The sequence below is a fragment of the Corapipo altera genome, unplaced genomic scaffold (assembly GCF_003945725.1).
Source record: "Corapipo altera isolate COAL_440 unplaced genomic scaffold, ASM394572v1 53, whole genome shotgun sequence".
NCBI lineage: Eukaryota > Metazoa > Chordata > Aves > Passeriformes > Pipridae > Corapipo > Corapipo altera.
This window is the reverse complement of record NW_020884900.1, coordinates 10,117,076-10,137,330: the sequence shown is the minus strand read 5'-3', so window position 1 is coordinate 10,137,330 and position 20,255 is coordinate 10,117,076. Positions and strand designations below refer to the sequence as shown.

Sequence of the window (20,255 nt, the reverse complement as noted above, 5' to 3'; positions counted from 1 at the left end):
TCTGTGCACAAATTAATGCCCATTTAACTAAATCAACTGGAAAAATATATCTGCACCTATATTGGAGTACATAGGTAGGTCAACCAAGAAAAACAGCTGCATCGTTCTTACCTGATTGGTCAAATGGATACCTAGCACTGTCCTGTCTTCCCAAGAAAGGCCTAGTGGCCTGAGATGCCTGCAGACTAGTCTGATAGAGGGATTCCAGTTCTGAAAGCTCCTGTTCTGTGTCTTGATTCCATTGTGGATGCAGATGTACTGGGATCCTGCTCAAGTCATCTCCAACTGCTCTCTGATCAGAAAGGAGTGGACTCCTCCCAGGTACAGGAAGCCATTCAGTATTCTTATTAGCCTTCTGAGAACTGTGATACCTAGTAACATTATTCACCCAACGGTCCACAGGCATAGAGGCAACCATGCTACCAGTAGATCCATCATCCACCTCTTTCATTCCTCCATCATGACAGTGCCTTTCCATGCAGGGTGCAGGGTCTGCTATATTCTGTCCACCTCTTCTACACAGCTCTTCACTGTGAGAACAAATACTCTTAGAAGCAACATGCTGGGCACTAAAACCCTGCAAAGAAACTACCCCGTCCCTAATATCCACAGTTGAGTATAATTTTTCAGAAGACTGGTTTTTGTTTTCTTGGTTTTGATGGATTAGCTGTCTGTAACCAGAGGATGAAGGGTAGATGAAAGATTTTTGTGTTAACTTTGGAGACTTCTCATCCTGACACACTGCAGCAATCCAGCCTTTTTCATGAGTACCTTTTCTCTGGGAGACCGCATGCATTTTCTGAAACTGCTCTGCCAAGGAGCGAACATGTCCCTTTGTACTAAAAGCCTCAGATTTGCAACCTTCTGCTGTGCCATATTCACCCTGTGAGGGTAATAAAATCTCATGACTGTTTGCTCTGGAGTACTTATTTGTTTTCTGCAAAGGATCCGAGGAGCACTGCTGTGCAGGGGATGAAGTTGCAGGGGTCATTGCATGATAGGCCCCTAAATGATCAATGCTGGGTCGCACTGGAGAGCTGGCAAGTTTGGAACAAGGACTGTGCTGGCTGTCCTTTTCAGGAGATGCTGCTTGCGGAGGATGTGGACAAGGAAACAGTGTAGGCAAAGACCCAGAGGTTATTGTGTTAGCCTTGGACTTGTACTGAGGTGAGAGAATAGGTGTTATGTTATGAACCTCTTCTAACTTGCTGCTACTGCAGCATTCCCTATAGTCTTTTGGCCCTGTGGCTGTGGTGTCAGCAAATTCCCCACTATTGTGGGCATCATTCTCAGTTCTTGCAGACCTCTCTGCCAACCCTTGCCTATAGGGAAAAGAGGGAACTTGGTCATGAAAATCAGCAGAAGCAGACTGGAAGTTTGGAGAGATCCTGTTGGATGGATTGCTTTCAGAAGGGGGCAAGGAGGAAGACTCTGGATATAATGATGAGTGCAATTCATGGCAGGAAGCAGGTGGGTGGAAGAAAGAACTGGACCCAAATTCCACTTCTTTGTTGGGTTCCAGTGGTACCTCCTGGCTCAGCAGTACTTGGAGCGGGCCAGTCTGTTCACTAAAACACACAGAAGAGTAAATGATTAGCAGCAGTCATTGCTTATGTTTATTCCAAGGGTACAGAACGTGCAATAGGTGACATATACCTCAACACACTTCCCTTTGCTCACTGTATTCTGATGAAGACTTTGCAGTAACTTGGTAGATACATACATTTTAGTCCTTCACCTCTAACTTTGATTTCCTACTCTAACTGATCTAACTCTATAACTATCTATGAAAATATGAATCCACTTCGTCTTTTTAAGAGTCTTTTGCTACAATTAGGCTCTATATAAAGTATTGTTGTACAGTACCCTAGGCACTTCCACCAGGAGACTGAGCATGTGGGTAGGGATAACTGTAATAACTGTAAAAATAGCATTTATATAAAATAAAACAACTGTTTGCAACAATAACATCTTAGATATTTTTTTAAAATACTTTGGACATGTTCCTGATCTGAACACAAACTGACAATATTTCTGTAAGGTCTCCCTCTCTCCAGGCAACTTAATGAAGAATGACTTGACAAATGGAAGGAACAGGTTGAAATTTCTCATTTTTGAGATATTTATCCAAAACATTAAATCAAGTTGGAGCTAAATATATAACGATTGTTTTGCAATAATTTGTATTCTAAGCATACTTCTAGAAAATAATTTAAATTCTTTTATTTACCAATGCAAGACAATTATATCCTTGGTTCATAGATGTCCTTGGTACTTTTCTGCATTTACTTAGCATTTTAATATACAGAGAGAAAAAAACGTACCAAGTCCATGTGCCTGTGAAAAAGTGACAGGCTACAAACAGCTCCAACAGAAAACTTAAGGCAACTGTAAGATCCTTGCCTTGTTTCTTCCTTGAGAGGCACAGAATGCAAGTTACTGTGAAGACCAAGTTGATACGTGTAGCACAACAACCTTGTCTGTGAGTAATTGCAAACTTCGCACTATCTATAATGTTATTTATATCAGTACAGAACTCTGGTTATGAACAGTTTTTTTTTTCATTGGCTGCAATATTAACATTTAATTGGATACAGCTTTCTGCAAAAGTAATGCTCTTTTCACAGAGCAGCAGTGAGCAAGTTTAGCATTAGCAAAATTAGTTTAGAAAGTTCCTTTCTTTCATTTTCTTTGAATTTGCCAAAATACGTGATTTCAGCTCTGCATTTCTCCTGTAAAAGAGGACATAATGGACCCCTGATTGACAAAAAGATCAGTCTTCATTACATGCAATTCAGGTACTGCAGGAAAAGAAAAGAACATTATGAACTATAGGCTGGTAGGTATGCAAAGTAACTGGTTTTGTATATAGCTGTATGTGGCATTTTACAAAAAGGAACAGAAAAAGGGTTCTCATCTGAGATTTCATCTGAGCTCCTGATAATACAACATGTAAGAAAAGGGGAAGAAAAGTAACACTTCAAGAAACAACCTAGAAATTGGATAGGGATGGTCTAGTGCTCGGAGTGAATGGCATGGGAAGAAAGAAGGACTAAGCTGCATGCTAAAGAGGGTAGGAAAAAGGATCAGCTACAGCAGAGAGTTAATTATGCTATAGTTAAAGTCAGTATGGAAGAAAGACTCATGAAGAGACACTGAGGAGGGCTGGTAAGCCAGGCTACAGGATGCTAGGAAGCACAGAAAGAAAATGAAGAATGATAGAGTAGTCAAGGTGATGGGATCAGGATCTGGATCCAAGAGCTGTACCAGTGCACCACTATAGAAGTGGACTAGAAAGAAAAGATCACTGTACTTGACAGTTTTCAAACTACAGAGCACTAAACACACTGGTTCCCAACATAAAAGCAAGTATAGTATGATTTTTACTGTAGTAAATTCTTTTACTGAGTCCTGAAACTGCTCCTGATTATAAACAGTCACATTTCATCTTAACACAGCCCAGCTTTTTTAGCCAGGTTATGGTCTACTGTATTATTTCCCTTGGTGCATAGGACATCAATGCTGCCAGGCATTGACTGCTACAATTCTCTGTCACAGATCACATTCTGGACACATGCACATTGAACTATTCTATAAAGACTGGGGGAAGGAGGGTGGTGAGGGGGAAGATGGGGTAGTTGCCTCCCTTATAATAGGATTCAACCTAGAGAAAAGAACAGGGTGTAACACAGTAGGACTTGGGACTATCCAGAGGAGAATACATAGTTTGCTATTTCCTTCCAGACTGCACTGCTCATGGATGCAGCTCAGATCTGGGTCTAGGTGATGTGCTTGGACTACCTTGTAGACTGGGCCACGGTGCCGCCCTGCGGTGGGTGGCAGGTTGGCGGCGGCAGCGGCTGCGATGGCTGTTGGTGCTGCATGCGATCCTGGAGGCTCCGGGCTTTTCGGATACTGATTTGCAGCTTCTTATCGACTAGGGCTCTGCTGTGAGTGCTAGCGCTGGCATCATGCATGGCAAGTCTTAGTTTAGCTAAAATGCAAAAGAAAACATAGCAGAAAACAAACAGAAAAAAGGAATAAAATTGAAAAAGAAAAAAAAAAAGAAAAAAGATGGAGCAGGAACATAAAACATGGACCATGCAAATACTGCCACAAAAGAATTCACGAGGATGCTATTGTTTTCATTAATGCACATTCAGCTTAGCCAGGTGTACAAATATATTAATTGAAACTAAAACAAAATAAAATAAAAAAAAATCCTTGTTTTACCCAACTTCTCATCCCCACTCACAGGCTCTTTCCAGCCCTACTGCATTGATGCTTTATTCCATCATCTACTCTTTTCCTGTATCCTCCATACCTGGGACTCCCTCTATGTGCAGGAATACCCAGCTGGGATTTGAGATTCAGCATATACCTTGCTGGAATGGAAGCTAACAGAACTATCACAACAGCCGTATGCTGCACCCTTTATTCTGCAGTCGATAAAAGCCAATTTCTAAATGCAAATGCACAGGAGTTACCCACCCTGTCTGCAGCCATTCTATACAGACAGAGGGGAGCATGAGGTGAGACAGCCAGCCAGTCAAAATGGAAAAACACCAAAAATAAAATGAAATTACATAGCACACATTCTCAAAGGTCACAATGCATTTAAGCACTTCAATGTCCTAATGCTTTTTTCTTCATGAAAGTTCAAGTACAGCATAGTTTATTTCTCCTAATCCAGAGGACTCAAGAGTGGGCTATTATTTTCTTCCTATACTACACACTCCATGACATAAAGGGGAACTTAATGGCCTTTGCAATTTGGCCTGACAACAGGGAAAAATTGTGAGGACCAAGTGGTAGGGGAGTTACCTACAAGGTGCTTGCTGAAACATACCATTTAGCACCAAAAAGGGTGTATCAGCAGCCCAGTGCTGTTACTACCTTAGCACTGGAGAGAACAACAAAATGAATGCAAGCATGAAAAAACAGAGATGAAGAGGAATAGGACTAAAACCCCCATTGTGAATGCTCATAAAAATGAAAAATTCTGTCTACCTGCATGATCCTAAAGACCATCTGGATCCCCATATTACTACCTGACCATTTAATGGATTCAATGTTTCAGACTCTATTCTATGATATTAGTACACTGTTAAAAGCGCAATAGCTCAGGCGGTTAAAGTTACTTACATATAGCTTCGTTACAGAGAGCCAAAGCTGCAGCACAATCCCCCTTCTGCTCCTGATTCAGCGACTCTTCAAAGATTGAGTCTGCCTCCTGCATCGACTTCTCAAAGCCATCACTCCTCCCTGCAATGGGCAGCACCCTTCATTTTGGTTTCATTCATTGCAGAATCCTCACTTACCCTCATCCCATTTGTGATCGCCAAATTCTTCCACATATGGAGTCTCGCAGAGGCTGCACGTATCCCAGACTGCACCACCTAACCTTCCCTAAGCAGAAGTAGATCTTGAGCACCCTGATATGCTTGACATCCACACAGTAAAGCAACATGAAACTGTTTCTTCCACTCAAATTTTCTTTGGTTGAGAGAGTTGTACTGGCTTATTCTACTGTTTTTACATTCTAAATCAGTACAAAAAAAGGAATCACAGAGTCAGGTCAAATGACTTCTGTCAAATAGGAATTAATCTAAATTTAGAATTAAATCTAAATTAAAACATATTGGTAAAAAAAAAATACAGCACATCAGGGCTTTTTCCTTGTTCATTAAGTTTTCTGACAGAAACCGTCTGTGTCTTCTTCAGATATCCAACTACTTCCATAGGGGAAGAAAACTCAGACTTGAGTATGAGTGTAAATGCCTGCATGAAATACTGCTACAAATGTGTTCAGTGCATACACTCAAATGCTGAAAGAGACATAGAGAACACGAAAACTCAACAGTCTTGCAGCTTGAAGAACACAGGTGTAAGAAGCTGAGAAGGAAGGGAAAACTGTCAAGAATTCTTTTTGCAACAATTTAGAAAAAGTGCTGGAGAAGAGACGGATAAGTCATCCCTGGACACAAAAAAGAAACCGTGTCCTGGCATCGGAACGTTCAGTTCCAAAAGGAAGAAATGCCCAAACTGTCTGGTGTCACCTCTTAGGCATTATGTGAGTTATGCACAAAAATATACACATTTGAATGAGGCAGGGGAAAACTGAAAATAAAACTTGACTTTTTGCTTTGTTTAGGGGTGGGATTTTTTTAACAGAGTATTTAACAGAATAACACTCTGTCATTGTGGTAGAGACCATGAGTATCTTTCTCAGCCAACAATAAATTACGTTCTCTCAACTTGCATAACACATGCTGTGGCCTGACCTGCTCCCCAACACCCTTGTGCACAGATGTAAATACAAACTCTTATACCATAACCCCAAAGAACTCGCATGAAAAGCAGAGAGGGAAGTGAGAGTTGTTAGAGCAGTGAGTTAATCAAGCGGCACATTCAGTTCCAAAATCAAGGCAACTGAGGCTTGTAATCAAGGCCAGAATACTAAAGTTAGCTTTCTTAGCAGTTTACTTGAGGGGAAAATGAGTCACAAGTGTTCTGCAGTTCTGCATACAAGCAAGCCTTCAAGGCAGTTAAGTCTGTTAAAGTTAAGCATTGGATCTCTGACTGGGGTGGGGAAAGACTTAAAAGGAATCAACAAAGACTTTCCCAGATCTCAAGTCAGCGCCTCTCAATTTAAACATTCTACTGAGTTCTTTTTTCATTAGGCACCAGTCTGGTTTACTTTCTTTTTAACAAAAGAAAAGCTAACCAATTTTGCTTCTACCAACTAATACAAGAGATCAAAGAGGGATAATGTATTGGAGAACACACTATTTTCTTTCAGGCAGGAGAAGCAGAGAAGACAACATCCTCATGCTCAACAACAGAGGTTTACTTTTCAATTTTTACATCGTTAGCATTTATATTACAAAAGTAAACACTATACTAATTAAAAAAAAAAAAGATATCCATCTACGGTGGTACATCAAAATTTTTCACCTGGTTACCAGTAGGTCATAGTAGAAATGAAAAGAAAAACTGATGGTCAGCAAAAATTATAAAAACATTCCCACAGTCAGACATTCTCATAGAGATCATATTTTTCAACTGCCATTGGCACAGTGCCATTTTGGTTGCTGACCAGTTGGCACGGCTGTAGGCTGCAGAGTACAGTTGGAATCATGTCCAGAGCTGGCAATGCTGCAGGCTGCCCCTCTCCTTCCTCTCTGTCACTGCAGCAGCAAACCAGCACCTCAACTATTATCTACATCAGGTTGCTGCAAGCAGCATGGGGATGCCAGGAGGCCTGGCAACACAGGGGGCCACAGTGGGATTGCCCTGATCATGGAGTTGTTGGACCAGAGCCCAGGTGTTCACTACACCTTTCTTGGCTCTGCTGACCCACCAATGACCCCCATTTAAGTGCTCCAGCAGGCTTTGGGGTTCACTCTTCTCTGGGTCAGTGCACTCCAACCCACTTCTCTCTGACTTGTGTTACTGGCTGATGGAGATTTAGGGCTAAAACAAAGGTACTACATGTGAATCCCGCCATGTTCTCTCTGCTGCTCTTCTGCTGCCATCTCCTGCCAGAAAGATGAGGAGTCATGAAAAGACAATCAAACTTAGTATTTGGCTTTTTTTTTTAATTCTTAGAAGAGATACATAACCTAAACCCAGTTCAGATTTTCAATTAGATCCAGCTTAAACCTGCCAGATTACTTGTTCCCACATCTGTGCTGTGGCTGCACAGCTGGGCAGTGAGAAAGACTGGAAAGCACAAGGGCAGGAACAAGCAGAATTGCTTAGGGCTGTAAAGCTACTAAAACCAATCAGAAACAAAACAGTGGTTTATATAAACAAGCTATGCTGTAGGTGGAGCTGAGATGCCTGAAAAGTACAAACAGCCCTGCTCATTCCAAGATGCTGGTTAAAGCCTTATACCTAAATCTAGATATCAATACTATTAACAGCATGTGTCACCGTAGAAATGGAAAGATGCAAATATATTAAAAATACCTCTGCATTAGTTTTCTCGTTTAAGAGGAAATTTGGTCAAAATACCAAACAGTTTTTTCACATCTCACAGGTTTGAAATGGATGGTATTTCACTAACTGAAGGTACAAAATTGTTATGGGGGATGGAGAGAGACACCCACACTTACAAGTTCAAAGGTTCAAAAAACTTCAGCACTACCATCTTGCAAAATATACTGCAGTCAAAAAGTTACCCTGATTCTGCAGTTCATCTAGATCCATGAACCTGCTGGGACGGGGATTAAAGCCCATTGCTGCCTCCATTTCCTTTTCTTTTTTTCTGCGTAGTTCTTGCTCATGTGCTCTCCTTGCCACCTCCTCTTGCAATTCATCCAGCTCACTCTTTAAAGGAATAAACATCTCTCCACCTTCAAAATAAAAAAAAAACACCCAAACTTTTTGATAGTTAAATCTCTTAAGAGTATCCCTTAAAAGACAAAGTATCAGTGGAGAATAAAATTAACATTAGAATATAACAGTCTGACAAAGACCACAGAATTGCAGATTGTAAATTTTGCTTTGTTAAATTTTACTTTTAAAACTTCACCCAATACAGTATTGCTTCAAGCTCCCCTGAAGCACAGCCCACCTCTGGATTCCCTGACCCAAGAAAACAGCATATGGAACAGAGAGAAAAATCGTAAGAGATAACCCTAAAGTGATGATGAAATCTTGAGGCTTCTTTCTTACTGTGCTTACAATTTGTAAATAATGCTATGTCAATCTAGCCAGATCACTAGCTTTTGAAAGTAAAATGGATTCGAAGTGAGATGTTTTTCACCTAACTGCATAAAGCAGATGAAAATGGGAAGAAAATAAAGCATATCAATATCCTACACAGCAGAAATCAATCAGTCATCATTCTCAGTTCAACTGTCACAGGTATTCAAAAAGTGTCTCCTCTCCTCCTTTTCCCTTCCCCAGATGTTCTCCAGAATAAAATATTTGCTCAGGATACATAAGCAGACGCATAAGCAGAATGCATATCTGCAGAAAAGCTCAGTCTTAGGCCCAAACAGTTTGTAAATAGGCCCAAACATCTTGTAAATAAACAGTCACATTTCTGAGAGTTTTGAAATCTGTACAGAATTATGAGCTTCTTTTCAGGACTCTACTAAGTTATCATGAGTTATGCTTGGGAGGCAGAATACTGAGCTATAAGAAAGAACAGGAAAAAGAGCTTTGTTTTATCAGTTAAGTCAATACTCAAAAAAGATGCCAGAGCAACATGATCAAAGGAATATTCCAACAAAGTTTTTTGCAATCCCCTTTGGTAAATCTTATAAATTTTATCTTGTAAAACTGTGTTTGGCTCCTCAATGTTTCTTTTTCCTTTCCTTATAACTTCACTGTGAAGATAGACACCTAGAAAGTAAAAAAACAACTCCAATACAATTTACCTTGCATAACCACTCCTACTGAAGTGCATCTTACCATTCCCAATGGTGTGTGGGCTATTTGTCCAGCTCCCAGTTGATGAAGCAGACTCCACTTCCAAGATGCTGCTACTGTGAGACTTTGGGATGTTACGCCAGGCAGGAACAAATGCACCCGCTCGCTTCATATGAATGTCCCTCCAAAAAGAGAGTCATTACAGGTTACCATGTTATTAATTTCTCCAGGAGAAATTTTATCTACCTTTTTTGTATCCACACATAAACATTTACTTGCACTTTAATTTCATTTTAAAAGAAGTCTACTATAAGAAAATCTAGGGAGAAGTAGAGAAAGAGGATGTTAACACATAAGAGGACAATAATTCTATTCTCCTCCATAAGAGTATGCAATGTATATTAAAGCTGTGGTCTGAGAGCTGTTCTCAACAGATTCTTATAGCTGCAAATCTACTATTCTGGCCATAAACAGTGTCAGTGTGTGGTTGCCTGAAGCTTCCTAAGTCAAGGAGAGACACACAGTGTGCTGCCTATTTATTTTTACATGCAAATATTGCAAGCGTGTCTGAAAATGTCAAAGACTTTACATACAGATATTGAAAGTATGTCTAAAAACAAAGATTTCTTCACAAGACTTGAATTCTCATTTTTTACAAGGCTTCTATGAAGCAATGGTTTAACTGAAACAGAAAGGACTATGAGCCACTCAAAGGACAAGCACAGAGTTTTATATTTTAATGGAGTTTTTAAACCTTAGACTAAGGGTACAACTATTTCAGATGCATCATTTTAGACAACATTTCTCACTCAATTTGCTCTTTTCCTTCTCACTAGCAGTAAGCTATCAACATACTGACAAGAAAAGGTTCCCATTTCCCTACTATTTCTCCCCTGCCCCAATAAAGGTGTTTTACAAGCTAGGAGCAGTGTTTTGAAAAATGTTCTACGTAGAAATCAAGACTTCAATCATTCAAAACATAAGGTTTGTTGCAATCTACCTGTGGGTGCTTGAGCTCTCAGAGAAGGGCATGTCCAGGCTAACGGGGCTGTTGCTGTTGCGCTCACTGCTTTCGTAGCCGGACTCCATCCTCTGTATGAGATGGGGATGTTGATCCACCATATGGCGCTGGGTGCCCCGGCCCAGCACACCACGCTTGTATCTCACATTGGACTGGTTTGACCTCGTTTCATGAACAGTGTGTTCCTTCACCTCATTCTCAGTAAGTTCTTTACCTGTCAAGACAAAACCATATAGCTTGGTACTGCGAGCTTCAATACCAGCAAAACATCCATACACGTTAGCTTCTCAACTATGGCTAAACCAGAAGCACCATCCTTAATTTAGTGTAAAATTCGCAGTATTAAGCAGAAAAAAACCCCAATACTTTCACTAGCAATATTAAGAATAATCTGTTCAACAAATTTAGTTTTGAATCTTACCCCTTTTGTATAACTTACGATATTGCCCCCAAGGTAACAATCAAGTCTGGAAAGAAAATCCTTTGCTCCCCATAATATTTTGTATTTGTAAAAGATAATTTTACAGTATACCCAACTGTATTTCCAGTACTCTGTCATATCTACTTCAGATGCTCTATTTTTTACATTGTTTATTTTCCATTTATGATTTGTTGAGGCTTATATAACATCAGGTCAGAGAGGACAGGAAATTTCCTCTTGGTTTGCCTTTTTTTAAATTCTTTCTTACATATTTCAGTCTTTCCACTTGATTCTTGTCTGTTTTCCTTCCTTCCGTGAAGCTGCGTTCTCTTCCCCTTCACCTTCCCTATACATATTCCTTTATGCTTTCCAATTCTTTTCAACCTCCAAAACCAAAGCTGAGGACAAAGTCTCTACGTACAAGTTGATAGTTTCTGTGGTGTAGAACAGTCACAGAAAAATCATCACTGGCTGCCAACTCTTATCCTCACAACAAGAACGCTACACTGATACACAAGGTACTTTCTGCACCACACTCTGAGCCATCATGTAAAAATACCATGATGAACCAGAGGAAAAAAATAGACCAAGACAAAAGAACATTCTGGATGAACTTCCAGATACTTAGCAGTATAGCCCTGTGTCTGTTTAAGCAGGGTAGGTGACTATGCTTCCCTTATTATTTCCTTACACAAGAAATGTAACACACAGAAGTCAAACAGAAGTGTCAAACATGCAATATGAATACCCACACAGAAACCAGCCTTCACAGACACGACTCACCACTGACCTAAATTCCATGTTCAGAATTTCACCTTCCACGGACTCTGAAATAAATCTTTCTTCTCAAACTCTTACCTGCTTCTTCGGAGAAGGGGCTAAGCTGAGTGTAGCCACAATGTTTCCTCTTGTCTTTACTGAAGATGCTGTCTATATTCAGAGACTCTCTTTTGGGTCTCCAGGTTGGCCGGTACCTGCTAGACAAACTGGACTTAGACTCACTACTGGTACTCTCCACTTCCCAGTCTCGAGAGTGCACAGGGAGGCTTTTCAAGGGTCGTGTTTCTGCCTGATCCGCACTACTCCCTCCACGCGGGGAATTCTGGATGGTTTGAGAAATCTGCTGTGGTCTGTTGTGGATCATATTGCTCACTGTCTCTTTAAATTCCCTCAGCCTGCTGGTGCTGCTGGATGGTTTGGGGGCAGTTCTGGGGGCTTGCTTCTCCTTCAAGGTTTCTCCTGCAATTTACAGAGACAGCAAAAGCCACAAAAATAACTTCAGTTAAACGAGTAGACCTACTTGCAGCATCTTCATGCAGGCTTTGAAAAGTGCAATCCAAAACAACAAAATAATAGAAAAACAACAATCCCCAAACAAACAAATGAAACAAAATAGAACTAAACAACCAAAAAGCAAATACAGGACTAAATACAGACAAAGACAGAAGAAACAAGGAGGGAAATGAGCAAAATGCATGCACACGCTGAGGATCTTAAAAACATTCAGAAAGAGATACTGATATTTGAAATAAAGTAACATCTCTTGCCTTCACTATGGTATCCTGATGACTGAGCCTCATCTCCTTTTCGCCGAGACCGGCTAGAACTCCTCTTGCGGTCTGCTAGCGAGCTCTTTTTGGAAACATGCCTCTGATTGCACTCACTGTCAGTCAAGTGGCCTGGAAGGACAGAAGAATGCAGCAGAGATGACAAGAGCCTTCAGATCAGGTGCTCACTGTGCTAAGAGAAGCAGGACTCTATTGCTCCTCAGGAGCTGCAGACACTCCAATGCTAACTGGCAAGTTCGGATAAGTTTTTGTATCCATAAGTTTTTGGTTTTGTCTTGGGGAGTATGTTCCATTTTTTAAGGTCATAAAAGAGCAATATAGCCCCTCCAAGGGCTCTGGTTAATGACACTTATCCACAGGGAAAGGAAAAGGTTGACTCTGCCTTGTCTTCTAATAGTCTAAGGACACCACTTTCTTGCTTTCAGTTTTAATGACCATGAACGTGAAACTCCCGAGGATAGCTTACTTGACATTACTCTGTTAAATAAGGACTCAAACACATGAACGAGCTACCATCTAATAATAAATCACTGCACATCATCAGCTGCTCTGCACTAACTATCCAACTACACTCTCTTTGCCTGTAGCAAACACTAAGTAATCTGAGTCAGATTAGTCTACAGTGAAGAAGCCTCACTTGGCTCTCAAGGGCTAAGCCAGCTAATTCACATCTGCCACAAGCTAAGAGCACACACACAAACCATGAGCATGGACCAGCTGACACACAACAACATTCCCTTACTACAGCTTATGTGTCTGAATGCCAGTATTTTCCCTTGCACACAATTTACTAATTTACTCCCCATTTTCTCACATGAAATGTGAATTAAGATTATTTGACATCACAAGTTTTCTGTATTGCCTTTTCTGAATTTTCTGGTTCTCACACATTCACAGTCCTAAACCTGCAAGCACGGACACAAGCATGGCTTTACTCACGTGAGTAGTCCCAAGCAGAGATGCAGGATAAGAAGGGAATTTATGAATAAGCTACAAAGACTTTTCTCTAGCCTTTATATCACAAACTCTCCCCTTGCATAGGATGATAGGAAAATCCCTACTGCCGGATAGTGGAGTAACAACCCCCAGACTACACACACAGCTGGTTCTCCTGAGCCTTCTCCCTTTTCTAGAGATTAACATAAAAATCAACAACATTTAAAGCAGATTTTACACATAAAATTGTACCTTCAACAGTTAAAAAACCCAATTCACTACAGCTACAATTGCTACAAAGATACTACAACAAATGAGTAAGAAGGAATTCAAACAACAAAAAGCAAGCTACAAAAGGCTTGCTTTTCTATTCATTTGCCAAGTGGAGAGTGATTTTGTGGCCAAATTCTTTAGAAACAAGCAGATTATTAAAAAAAAAAAGAAATTAAGGAAGTAAAAGAAATGTTGGCAGTGAAGAGAGAAATGTGTAGCATTCAGGTGACTGAACACGAGACTCTGCTTTGGATAAATTTATTTTTCCCTTCACAGAACGGACTGTCACACACCTTTCAGGGACTGCAAGAACAGCATTATACCTTGTAGTGTCTCCTCTCAAGACAGAAGAGGTTTATGTTTCACTTCACCATGCATAACTTCTCTACTTAAAGAACTCAACCTCATAGGGGTTGCTTGGTTAGCATCCTTCAACTACCATAATAGAAGCTATTTGACAAAATTTAGTGCTACTAGAACTAACTTAGGATTTGCATAGACTACTTCAAGCCCAGCTTAGCCTTGCAGAATGAAGGTTGCTAGCTTTGCATTAATATTTTCTCCTCCTTTTAAAAACTGCAAATTTTGGCCCTTTGTCATCAGACATTTAATAGCCATGGAGAAGAGGCCAAAAATCAGAAGTCTGCAGAACACAGGCTTTGTTGTCTTTACTTGGACACCCTGAAACAAAAACTAAATCCAACATAATGCATGAATATAGGAATTAAAATCCCAAGGACATTAGCCAACACTTTACACTCACTTTTTAAAATTCACTAACAAGCTTAAAAGGTGTCTCTTGCTGAATGTATCACTCCTCATCCTCCAGAGCTGGGATGGCTTTATAAGCAAACAGTGATATTTAAAGGAAAAGTTTGTTTTTGTAGGAGTTGTGTGCACGTGTCTAAGAGCATACTAAAGAAGAAAATGAAATTAAACGGGTTAAGACAGAGCACCCCCTACTCCCTCCCCCTGAAATCTCAGTTGCATGAACAGGGCAGCCAGAATACGCACATTTTTCTCAGCAGCACAGGTTGGTAGGAGCAAACAGAGGGCTTATGCAGCCACTCTTCTGCCCCCATTCTGAAGTACCCAGGAGCCTGAGGTCATACAACCCAATGGTGGTCCTTCCCCGGAGGATGATGTGGGATAGGGTCCATAATTTTCTGGGCTGGAGTAGTGGGTAAATGGCCATTAAATGAAGAATCCTGCTCTTGCCCAGAACGATTCAGTTGACAGGTCAAATGTGGATGGCTTCTTTATAGCCCCACGGATCAGCATTTGATGACTGAGCAGTTGTATGAGTTGGCACACTGACTTTTTTGGAAAGGTTTTGGGTAGGTAAAAAAAGAGGGGAAATGCCCAGACAAGTGGCTAGCTAAGGGGACAGGCTGACTACAGCTAAGGCTGAATCAGGGAAGATAAGGACAACTGAATTTAGGTGGAGAGACAGGCTAAGCTGAAGGGAATAACACAGGATAGAATCAACAGGAGAAGAAAGAAAAAGAAAAGGACAAAGTCACTAAAAATGACAGAACAAAAGGTTACATGCTGAACTTCATGCTTACATGTTTGCAACCATCCCCCTTAACTCTCCTTTCCTTTTCTGCTGACTTCTGCATGGCAAGTTTTGCAGGGAGGAACCTAATCCAATAAATCTGTGCCATTTTTGCAGACTTATTTTAAAAATATGCCACAAGAATTTTCCATGTTGTCTTTGTTCTCTGAAGATAAACATATACTTTGCTTCCTCATCACTCAAATTCTGCTCCAACTTTCTCTCCTTTCTCACACCCTACCTAAGACTAAGATTGGTGCCTAAGTATTTGCTAAAACATTAGAAGGACTGTTGGTCTGTCTTAATCTGTGTATTACAGCTACTTGGACCTCTGATGAAGAATCAAAGAATGTTAAATAAAACAAGTTTGAATATTTTTTTCAGGTTTTGACCTACCATAGATTGTTTCAAATGAACCAATTATGCATGCACAAGAGCAACAATTTTGCAACTAAAAGGAGAAAGCAGAATTATAGCTTCGACACTCTGGTGTAATGGACGGCTGCTGATTCAACTCTCATGTCTTAGAAAATATATTACAGGTGCAACAAAACAGCTTTTCAAACTGACTTAGCAGATCCTATTTCTGATGCTAGAAGTCTGACCTTAACTTATGCACTACATTTTCAGAGTGGTGTTAGAAGCTACTGTATGCAGACACAGACTGACTAGGGTCATTGGCCATGAATAATAGAGGAGATCTAAGCCTTCAGACTTCCAGTTAACCTGTTTTCAACTAAAGTGTTCAGGCAGACTGTTCAGCTGCCCAAAGGAACATATACACAGATTGTCTTCTCATTGGCTATTCCAACTTAACTTTGCTTACATGGCACAGGAGGAAATTAACTTGTGCTCCTCCCCGGTGCAGGAAATACTACCAACACTCACACACAGCCCTTAGTGCCCAAGTATGACAGATTCTGCTGATGAAAGAGCCTTTCCCAGATAGCTGCAACTCCTGAAATGAAGTAACTGCCTGCAGATAAGCAGCTCACACAACACTTACCAAACCCTACAATGGCACTGTACAGACTCCAACTCACAGAATTATGTAACAAAGAGAGCAGATTGTATCGTGGATAACAGAAAAACAAACCTGTAAAGGCCTGTCTGGTTAGATACAAGTCTACAAAAGCCAACAAGACCTTTAAATCATGTGCTTTTTTGGTGAATGCCAACAGTTCGTTACAAATATCAAAAACATTTAAAATACTAAACACTGTTCACTATTCTGTTATAGGTTGTATATATATATATTTCTTTTTTTCCACTGGAATCCACTGCATTTATCTAATGACAATGATCACAGAGATGTAATGGCATCTGCTACCTGTGTCCCTGCTGCTTTGTGAAGCTGCATCATTCTCCACATTGTAGATGACTGTCCCCTGGGAGTCAGAGGAGAAGTGACTGACCACAGACTCATGGTGTGCCTGTTTATAAGGATAGCTGTCTGTAGAGGAATCTGTCCTGGTATCACTCGAGATGGAAGCTTCTCTCCCTGGGGAAGGAAGCAATGTTAAATTTCAATATTTTTCAGCTCTTATAGAAGTCAAGAAAGGTTAAAAGGAGAAAACAGAGGCAACTACACAAGAAGTTAACGGAAAAACACAATACCGAGCATACAAACTCAGATTCAAGGACAGCAGAGCTTATGGGAAAGGTCCTCTCCTTTTGAAGTTGTGACAGTGTCAGTCTTTCTGCAAACCCTCATTTCTTTCTCTTTGATAACTTCAAATTTATCAAATCCTTTTAATATGCAAAATTAAACTACATCCATTGGACTGAAAGTACATATTAGTACCATACAGAAGTTATTGTTTGTTAAAGTTTCAACACTGTCAAGTGTTATTACAATATGAAATATACTGCTTCAGGGGAAGTCAAAAAATTGGTCAAATACAAAGTGTTAATAAGAATAACAAGAACATTATAATAATTAACATGTTTCATCTATTATGAATCAAAAGTTTATCTAGTAAAAACTTTATACTGAAGGAGTATTATCTAAAGCAAAGTAACCTATTCCTTCTCAAGAAACCAGCACTGATTCTACTGTAAAGAATAAAGCATCATGATTGAACTTCAGTACAGTAATTCCTGAAGTCACTAAAAGAGGAGGAAAAGACAACCTTCTCCCACCACTTTCAGTACATAAAAGTAAAAAAGTTCAAACAGTTTGAAGACTGCTGGCCATTTTACATATGTGATGTATATATTCTTTAATATACCATATATTTGTTTCATACTTGTTTCTCAGTGAAGAAACTGAAGAAGAAAAAAAATTAAAGGAGGAAGTCATTCTTATGTTTAAATGCAAACATTCAGCCTGAGGGCACTTCACACTTTCGGTGAGAACAAGTCCTGTAGCAGATGTCCTACTTAAAGATGCTTTAGAACTTCTGAAGTCAGAAACTTCCCCCCACCTCCTTACTAGTTAAAAATCTTGTTGTTCTAAAGAAATACAGAACACAGTTGTTAACAGAGATGACAGTAATAGAAAGAGGGGCAAATGTAGCCAACAGAAATCAGTGTTGTGGAACTGAGAACTAGAAAACTATTTGCATCCTGAGGTCCTTATTCAACAGGAAATGAAAAACATGAAGTGGAGTTGTTTGCACTCAGCTGCACAACATTTTGTTCAGCTGATTGTTCAGGAAAGATTGTTCTGACAATCTTTCCTCCATAATTTGCAGTATTAGATCTTGATGTGATTAGATACATTTAGCAGATGCCACTGACACAAGCTCAGGTACAACACAGTGATCAACACCTTAAGAAGAAGCAATCTCTTAGTTAATGAATTATGGGCTATGGACATCTGGCAACACTGAAGAATCCAAAGGCAGCTGTAATTACACTTAAGAGACAAAAAGGCCATTCTGAAAAAGTTATATTAAAGTAGAAAAGTCTGGCTATCAACAAGCCTAGAAAATAATTCACTTCAATTTGACAGGAAAACATACAGGGTAAGAATTCTTCTGGCACTTCAACGTACAATATCTCACAAATTCTCTCAAGTACTTGGTATCAATGCTGAACACCATAAACTGCAGGAGTAAGCCTTGAGGACTCACCAAGTGTTTTTGAAATGAAAGAGCAGGTTACTCACTAGAGCCTTCTGATTTTTATCTGAAAGCAAACACCTTTTCATAGATGTATTTTTTTGTATTCAGCTTCCTGAAGTCATTTTTAAACACAATATTAGATACTGCAGAGACAACAAGCAGAAGAGTTATCTATGTATTTCCTGGAGGTCAGCAAGGCAAATTCACAGCTGAAGCTTGCAGAAGTGCTCACAACTGATACAAAGCACTAAAAGCTCTCCTCCAAACTTTTTTTCTTTTTTGAAACAGGAAGACAGGTTTGTAAATTGCAAGGCATCTTGTCAAGTGAGAAGTGAAGGTCATCCTGCTGGTGTTTCTATTTGTATTATCTTAAGAGGTGTTTGAGATTTGTTTCATTACTAGTAGATTGTCAACACATAAATAAGAAGACAGCAGATGTTCACTACAGATTCACTGGCCAGGAAGTTTAAAGCTAGCAATTACCCAGGAAAACCACAAAAAGTTATTGTAATTACAGCTGTATAAAAGGGCTAAAATCCTGGAAGAAAGGTTAACAGATTTTGGTCTCATCTTGCTGCTCTTGGCAACTTATAAACCCACCTGTAACTGAGGATATTCTCTGTTTCAATTTTTGCATGTTTACGATCTTGCAAAATCATTACAATATAACATACAACCAGGTTTTATTTTCATCCTGTCTGCATTAAAATTGAATATCTTTCTCAGAATTTACTTATTCATCTTTATATGAGGCCTCAATCCCTAACAGCGTGACTAAATGTCCAAAATTATCTAGAACATCAGTAAACTAACAACCTGTTCAGACTACTTTTGGTATCTTGAGCAGACCAAGTTCTAACCTCTGAAGCTACGTATCTATAGCTGTAGATCTTTTTTGACACAAAACAGACGAGGAGAAATGAAGTAGTAAACATGACCTATGGGCATAAGTGTTTGCCAGTCACTTCCCTTTCAGTTTCCCCAAATCTGTTCATTTTTGAACTGCTTTATCTGAATAAAAAACAAACCAATTGGCTCAAGATTAGCTGCAGACAATTCTATTTTTAAAAAAATGGTACTTCTTCCGCTTCCAAAATCCCTTCACCATCCTACAAAAGGACTCACTTATGACGTTTCCTCAATATTTCTTTTCCTTAACTTCCCTCCAGAGTTTAATTCTGCAGCTTCCTTTAGTTTTTGGTGTTCTTGCATCTCTGGTCTCATTCCTTCCCTGTTAAAACTACTGATGAATTTATGAACTCAATCAGTGAAGTCACTTGTTATTGTTCTGCCCTACATCCATACCACGTCCTTCCCTTTTTTTTTTTTTCCCCAGTTCCTTTCTGCACGCTTTTTTGGAAAAGATTACTAACCAAACAATCAGTGGAGTCTTGGACCAAGCAAGGTCAAAGATGAAACACTGGAAATCCTCTTCAGAATTCCTCATCAGCTTTGACAAGCAATAAGGACCGCTGCTAACAGTAACACTCAAAAGAAGAGAAACTTTTCACACGCAGCATTGCAGTGTAAAGGTACAAGGCACACAGCCCAAACTGCTTACCCGAGTCTTCACTGTCATAGCAGGTCCTGCTATATTGCTGTAAATCCACCTGAGGGGGCAAGTCTTGTGTTGACACTGGAGTTCCTCTTGGATCTGCATAGAGCAGCAGCAAAGGCTGATAGTGACCCTTAATGCACTTTGTCACAACATCTTTCCATTTTGGACCAATCTGAATTGACAAAAACAACAACAACAAAAAAAACCCAAGAAAGGTTTTCTGTCATTATTTTCTATAATAATTTCTCTTTTTCCCCCTCATAATTCTTTCAGAGTTTGATTTTCTACTGACATTGTTTAACTCCTTCTATAGCCAGCACTGACACGGACTCACCAAGAAAGCTTTTGAACCAATCTAACCATAATCAAGGTATTCACCATCTTATGTCTAAACAAATTACAACAATACAACTACAAAAATAATCCTTTCCTTTCATTTTTTTTCCATAAGAAACATTTTTTCATCCT

At 39.7% G+C, this 20,255-nt stretch overlaps 1 protein-coding gene across 11 annotated transcripts in view; it reads right to left on the bottom strand.

The window, feature by feature from the left end:
- USP54 (ubiquitin specific peptidase 54) overlaps positions 1-20,255 on the bottom strand; it is a 96,231-nt gene that overhangs the window by 7,102 nt on the left and 68,874 nt on the right. For 7 of the 11 annotated variants that reach the window (XM_027649383.1, XM_027649390.1, XM_027649387.1 and 4 more), the window contains 10 exons: positions 19,791-19,959; positions 16,492-16,662; positions 12,374-12,505; positions 11,685-12,065; positions 10,385-10,619; positions 9,427-9,566; positions 8,187-8,360; positions 5,146-5,265; positions 3,802-3,994; positions 112-1,568 (listed from right to left, as the gene is read on the bottom strand). In XM_027649383.1, the coding sequence (XP_027505184.1) occupies positions 112-1,568; positions 3,802-3,994; positions 5,146-5,265; positions 8,187-8,360; positions 9,427-9,566; positions 10,385-10,619; positions 11,685-12,065; positions 12,374-12,505; positions 16,492-16,662; positions 19,791-19,959 (3,172 nt within the window). Of the gene's footprint in view, positions 1-111; positions 1,569-3,801; positions 3,995-5,145; positions 5,266-8,186; positions 8,361-9,426; positions 9,567-10,384; positions 10,620-11,684; positions 12,066-12,373; positions 12,506-16,491; positions 16,663-19,790; positions 19,960-20,255 lie in introns of those variants that run through there. The other 4 variants (XR_003528656.1, XM_027649388.1, XM_027649391.1 and 1 more) reach the window with 4 other exon arrangements.